General features: G+C 39.4%; 1 protein-coding gene across 1 annotated transcript in view; it reads right to left on the bottom strand.

The window, feature by feature from the left end:
- Window positions 1-7,118, bottom strand: part of Cntnap5 (contactin associated protein like 5) — a 964,727-nt gene that overhangs the window by 560,648 nt on the left and 396,961 nt on the right. Inside the window, exon 4 of the mRNA XM_013346685.2 lies at window positions 31-178. Within this exon, the coding sequence (XP_013202139.1) occupies window positions 31-178 (148 nt within the window). The remainder of the gene's footprint in view (window positions 1-30; window positions 179-7,118) is intronic.

The raw sequence follows: 7,118 nt of genomic DNA, 5'->3' as shown, positions 1-7,118 counted from the left end.
CACTGTGACTTTGTCCATGTGAGCACTTACTGTAGGAGCATCCATAGACCTCCACTCGCATGCCGATCCTCCCACTCGGGTTCCACTCCAAAGGCACAAAGCGAACAAAGCGGGTTCTCACAGAGTGTAGCAGCTTGTGGTGCACGACACTGTCAGCATTCATGTTTCCTACAAATGTCTGAAGAGAGAGGGAAACTCAGTGAGCTCTACAGTACCAAGACATGTCAATAGAAGTGTGCATGCTTCGCCAATCAGACCTTTGGGGAAGGACAGCAACAAAAGCCCTAGTGTCTCTGACATTGCTCTGATGTGGGTTACAGCCCTATCCCAGGCTTTACAGTTTTTCTTGAGTACCAAATATTTTAGTTTATTTTTCTGTACATTTGTGAATGATATTTACTTGAAAATAATCTCACATTCTGAAGAGACAGTTAGTGGTTAAGCATACTTTCTGCATATCTCACTACCCAGGGCCAGTGTGGTCAGGGACCTTAGATGAAAACATAAAATCACCACTTTACTAAGCCAGAGTAATGTCTAATTATATTCTTGATAGTTATCCTTGTTCTTTATGATATTCCCCTCTATATCATCCATGCCTAGCTACATTTTATCAATAAAAAAGTTGTAAGATATGACACTTGAAAATTTAAAAAGTTAACCTTAGCATGAAGCTCCAGTTTCCAACCTGTCCATACTCACTGTGTACTATAACATAACTGACAATCCCCTCCTTAAAGGAAATGGACTTTGCTGAAATAATTGCCAATGTTTTTCAGGCCAGTTATTACACTAAGCTTGTAACATCATCATCACCGTTAAAAAAAAATAACAAAAACAAAAACAAAAAAAAGATCTAGTGCTAGAAGGAAAAGATAGGAGGAAATGAATCTTCAAATCAGTCACCCAGTAGTTAGAAATTAGACTGATTTTCAGCTCCAAGACTTTCAATTCTCTGATCCCAAGACTCATACTTGTTTTAGTAGTTTCCACTCCCTAGCTATGCAGTCAATGGGTTTTACAGGAAAGAACCAGCACAGTTTAATTACGTATGTAGTTTACTTTTCTGTTAATTTGTGATTGGTGTTTATTTGAAAAAAATCCCCTGTTCTGAAGAGACAGTTAGTGGTTAAGCATGCTTTCTGCATAGCCCACTACCCAGGGCTACTGTGGACAGGGATCTGAGAAAAAATATGAAATCACCACTTTACTAAGTGTAGGAGGTCCTTCTGTCTATGTGTTGCTTTTATTGGTTAATGAATAAAGAACTGCTTTGAGTCCATCATAGGATAGAACAGAGCTAGGTGGGGAAAACAAAACTAAATGCTGGGAGGAAGAAGGCAGAAAAAAGGGAGAAGGCATAGAGCTGCCTGAGATAGACTTGCTGAAACTTTGCTGGTAAGACACAACCTTGTGATGATATACTGATTAATAGAAATGGGTTAAATTAATATGTAAGTGTTAGCCAATAAGAAGCTAGAGCTAATGCACCAAGCAGTGATTTAATTCACTTGGTTTCTGTGTGATTATTTTGGGTCTAAGCTAGCCTGGTGGTCAAGAAGAACAGCGAACTCCCTCATCCTACAAGCCAGAATAATGTCTAACTAGATTCTGAATAGTTAGTTATCTTTACACAGGTAAGTGAAAACCTCACTCCTCATCAAGGCAAATTTTTCTTGAAACAGAGAAGCCATTACAGAAAAACACAACTGAAAAGTTGCCCAGTCCCAACAGATACATGTACAGTATAACTCCAGCACCAAAGGCTGAGAGAACATTATGGAAGTGATACAGGAAAGATGGTTAAGAGCTACAGGAACAGCAAGTTTCCTATAAGATTAAGTCATCTATGAATGTCAGGAAAGCTACAACCATGAACTCTCAACCATATGGCTTCCTAAATAAGATGCAAACAAGCATAGCAGCCATAGATGTGTTAATAGGAAAGGGGGGGAATTCCTGAGGCTTTAGTCCTAGAAAAGGAAGCACAGGCCACTGGTTATCCACTATAAAATGTTTAGTCCTAAAATCAGTTATATCCAGGTTACTGAATATGTTTTATATAAACACACACACACTTGTAAGTACACAAAAATATGTATACAATATGTATATTTTATATAATATTCATGTGATATATAATATATATGACCAATTTATAGAAAAAGAGGATATAAATTTGAGAAAGAAATGGGGTAGTACATGTGATGGGTTGGAGGGAGGAAATAAAAGGAGGAAGTGATATAAATATATTTTAAGTTCAAAATTAAAAATAAATCTTATTAAAAATAAATATTTTCTGTAAAAGTGTAAATAACATAGTTTGGATTCCAATATCCATATGATGAGTTTGGCATGGATCCATTCACACCTGCAATCCAGCACTAAAGGGGGAAGAGAGAGTAGTGTTGCTGGGACTTGCTAAAACTAGCTCAAACCCAAAAGCTTAGAGTTCAGCAAGAACTCAAAGGACAAAGGCACAGAATGACAAAAAGGCAAACACATGAACATCTCATCCAGACTCTGTGCATTTGCATAGACAAACTCATGTGAATACATATGTACATATATACCACACACACATATATGCTTCATATGTGAAGATGTGCACGCATGTGTGCACATGCACACACATACACAAAACATAGCACAAGTCCTGTGAAGTCTAATTGAGTTATGTCTCATAACCTTTATCTGCATGACTGATTATTTTAGACTTATATTTCTTTTCTACTGATGGAACACAAAGGCTTAAATCTCATCTTGAAAGAGAGAGAGAGAGAGAGAGAGAGAGAGAGAGAGAGAGAGAGAGAGAGAGAGAGAGAGAGAGAGAGAGAGAGAGAGAGAGAGAGAGAGAAAGGAAGGATGGATGGATGGAAGGCGGAAAGGAAGAAGAAAACAAAATATCCATAAGAAAACTCATCAGTTAAACCTTTTAAAGCAGGCTATTTGGTATCTGTGTGTTTATGCTGAACAAATGTTCCCATTGTACATGCCAAGTTGTCTCTGTCCCATTGACAGCCTGTGAGCTAACAACACTCAGAGGTCTGTGTTTCAGAGTCAGGATTGTCCTTCTCAGCTTCAGTAAACTATAGAGAGTCCACCTACTCATGTGCAGTGACAGTTATAGCAACCAATAGAGATCTGATTCCCTCCTAATGGCCAAAGTAAACACTAAAAAATTAGATTTTGAGATGTAGAGAGAGAGAGAGACATGAGTGAGAGAGACAGGTATAAACAGAGACAAAGAAAGATTCCTAAAGGACATACTTGTGAAATTACCATTGTTTGAAAGTATATTGTGTGTTCTAAAGTAGGGACTTATTAATACCTGTTATCCCCATGCAAATATTTAAAAACCAGCATCTCTAAATACTATCCTAAGGCCTGTTTCTCTAAGAGGGCAAACTAGAGGAAAATAAATCTGGAAGCTCAGAGCTATTCACAAAGGCATTGCCTTTTATTTGCTAAGATACCTTTAATAAGATATGAGGTGATTAGCATGCAAACCACAGAGTTAAAGCTGATATGCATAAATACACTCCAGCTTGCGTGTTCACAACTGCTCTTCTGCGGCGTGTGATAAAGTGGATTTCCATCAGGCACTCAGATAATGGAAAGGAAGAAGTTTGGCCGAAGCGAGGTGTTGGCCACTCCTGGTGACTGAGGAGGATTGTAAAACATTGCATTTTAGGAGATAAAAGGGAAGAAAAATCAAAACATTGGATTCTCCTCTAAATTCTAGCTTTCTTTTAATTCATGATAAATGTGTGCTTTGTCATTTTAAATGAACAGAAACATATCTCTTATTTTACAGGCCAGTCACAAGTTTATTCTAAAAGACCTCTCCCTATCTGAGAGTCCTGTAGAAATGTATTTGTAGCTTTGTGGATAGTGGAGAGAGACGTTTGACCCATGTTATATTTCTCTGTTATGTAACAGTTTCTCTGGGATTAAAACATTCTATTCTGCAGGAAGCTCCTCAAACAGGAAGGAGCTCAAAAAATAGCTCCAGGAAGTCCCTGGACCTGACCAGAGTAACTCCGTTCACTAGGCCCCTCCCTGTGGAATTAGCAATAACACCCAAAATCCATGTTCAGAAAAGCAGAGCCAAGCTTCAGAGAAGACACTCCGACCAGAGCCACTGGCTGGAAGACAGCAAAAGGCAGCCAAGCTGCTGAAAAACTGTAGGCCACCTGAGGAACCTGGAGAGGACACTTTCCAATGTGCTGAGCTACCTGCAGCTTGTGCAGTGTGGTGGGCTGCAGCCTCCCAGCGCTGTGAGCTGTCACCCATGGAGCTGGGCCTTGATGGTGAGTCATTTATGGTCCTGTAAACAACTCATCCTCTATACTCCTGTAAGTAATCCCAATAAAACCCATTAGTTTACCAAGTTGAACTGGTGGTATCTGAGCTTTTGTCTGTCATCAGTTGCCTGTCTAAAGTAAACAGACTTCTGTTACATCTCCCCAGGAAAAGATTTGTCACACATACCCCCATATCATCCTGCCTCCTTTTTCTGGTTTTGGCTTCCATAAAAGGAAGAATACAAGAATTTCAGGAAATGATATGTCTTAGCTGAAATGGGTACAAGTTAATGCGATTCAACTTGCAGATGGTGTAAAAGTGATACTGATTCGGTAGAATATGCACATCCAGTGGTGATGAGCTGTCTGGTCCTCTCTTCTTGTTTGCTGAACAGTATGAGTGAGTTGACACTGCCGCCAGCCACAAACATAAACTGCTGGCACATGGTTGCTGAGCTAGGTGTCATTTGTTGCATGCATTTATAATGTGGAGTAGACTTGTCAGGATGCAAATTTCTGAAGGATGTGTAGACAGCCATCTGGGTATTATGCTTGTGTTCATAGGTAGGTTAACGATACCTATGCTGACGGAACCAAATTAGGACAATCAGGCACTCATGCCCATCCTTTACCTCTAAGAAGCACCCACCCCTGACTGTTCAGATAGAAGACTACCTCACGTATGACATGTATGCTAACTCCAGTGTCTCTCTCATTAGAAACCTCTCCAGGGCATTTAGCATTTTCTTAGTACTACACATCCCTGGCCCAGCCTCTGACACTCATGATCTTGCATGGTAAAAGACCACCTGGACAGCTTTCTCTTCTTCAGTTTTGTGACCTCAGCTGATAGACACCCTCCTAGTCATAAGAGAAAGCAAAATAAAAACAGAAGTCCTAGTATTGGAGACTTTGTTGTTAATTTATCTGCACTGAAGTTATTCTCCATGCAAATCTTATCAGATGTAATGTTTGCAGATACAACATCTAGAACTCCATCTTAATTTAATACACGTCCCTTTATGTTCCCAGTGACAAGAAACTATAAACTTAATGAAAATTACATCCTACCCAAAAAAGGTTGAGCGTAGTGATTTAATTTATTCCTTCACCTACTAGAGGTGCCATTTGAAGAATAACATGGAGACCTAGACAAACACACACACACACACAAAAAAAAAAAAAAAAAAACAAAAAAAAACAAGCCATTCCTCCGTATGTGGGACCCAAGACAATGGAGCTTCTAGATTCCTCCCATAACTCTCCTTCTCAAGGTTGCTAGTCCTAGGGACAGGAGATGGGGCAGTCGGGAAACTGATTCACATCCAAGGGGCTAGGAGATGGGGCAGTCAGGAAAGTGATCCACACATAAGAGGTAGGAGATGGGGCAGTTGGGAAAGTGATCCACATAGAAGCATGAGAACCAGAGGTCAATATCTTGAACCTACATGAAAAGGTAAGTACAAAAGGGCAAATGTGTAATCACAGCACTGGGCAGGTGGTGAAAGAATCCTTGAAGCTCATTGGACAATAGCCTAACTAAATTTGATTGGCAGATTCCAGGTTCTGTCTCCAAAAATAAGGCATAGAGATGGTTCAGTGGACAGAGACTTATACTCAGCCTTAGAGGCATGAGTTTAATCCCTAGATACTAAAAGTTAACAAGAGGTAGCTGACTACTGAAGGTTCTGACTCCACGTATGTGCTGTGGTAGATACACCTGGCCACAGATACACATAAGTAGATAGATAGATAGATAGATAGATAGATAGATAGATAGATAGATAGATAGATAGATAGATGATAGATAGATAGAATTTAAAAGATAAAAAGCAGTTGAGAAAAACATCTTATGTGAACCTCTGATTTCTGTATGCTATTTGCAAACCTGTGCACACACAGGTGCACATGTGTGTGCACACAAATAAAAAGTAAAAGTGATTATTCATTACCCTATTTCCTTATCATTTACTTAGCTTTATGAACCATCATGATTCCCTAGAATTTATTTTTACTATCTTCTATCAATAACTTAAATTTAAGTAAAGTTCTTTGTACATTCAAAGTTGTAAACATCAAAAAAGGTTTATTAACAAGGTGATATTGAAGTAGAAGTGGATGATGCCTCAAATCACCTTGTCCCTGACAATACAATAACCTTTGATTTGTAAGGAAACTCTTTTAGTAAGTAACTACAACTTATTTTCATATCAATCATAATCTTGTCAGCTGTACAAGCAATGGATTAGCTTCCTCATAACTTGTGTTAGTGTGTGGTTCAACTGTTGCTACAATATAAATAAATCATGTCCAGCAAAAGTGTTGGTTATTTCATTCACTTTATTCCTGACACAATACCAGAGCAACTTAAGGGAGAAAGGGTTCATTTCTATGGAGGGTTAGAAAGGTATCATGCCCATTATGCATGGCAGCAGGAACAGAGAGACTTGTGGTCACATTGCATAGAGAGTTAGGAGGCAGAGAATGAACAGGAACATGGTAAGGACTATAGAGCCTCCAAGCTCACTCCCAGTCAATAATCCACTTCCTCCAGTGAAGCTCCATCTCCTGAAGGTTCCACAACATTCTCAAACAATACCACCAGCTTATGGTGGAATGTTTTGCATTCAAACCACAACATCAACCAAGGGCTAAACAGATATATGGGTTTTTGCCCATTAATTTGGATGATTCAGACAAGTAGTTATTCATAAAAGTTAGCCGGGCGGTGGTGGCGCACGCCTTTAATCCCAGCACTTGGGAGGCAGAGGCAGGTGGATCTCTGTGAGTTCGAGACCAGCCTGGTCTACA

The sequence above is a fragment of the Microtus ochrogaster genome, chromosome 6 (assembly GCF_000317375.1).
Source record: "Microtus ochrogaster isolate Prairie Vole_2 chromosome 6, MicOch1.0, whole genome shotgun sequence".
Classification (NCBI taxonomy): Eukaryota; Metazoa; Chordata; class Mammalia; order Rodentia; family Cricetidae; genus Microtus; species Microtus ochrogaster.
The sequence above is the reverse complement of the archived record's forward strand: the minus strand, read 5'-3'. Positions and strand labels throughout refer to the sequence as shown.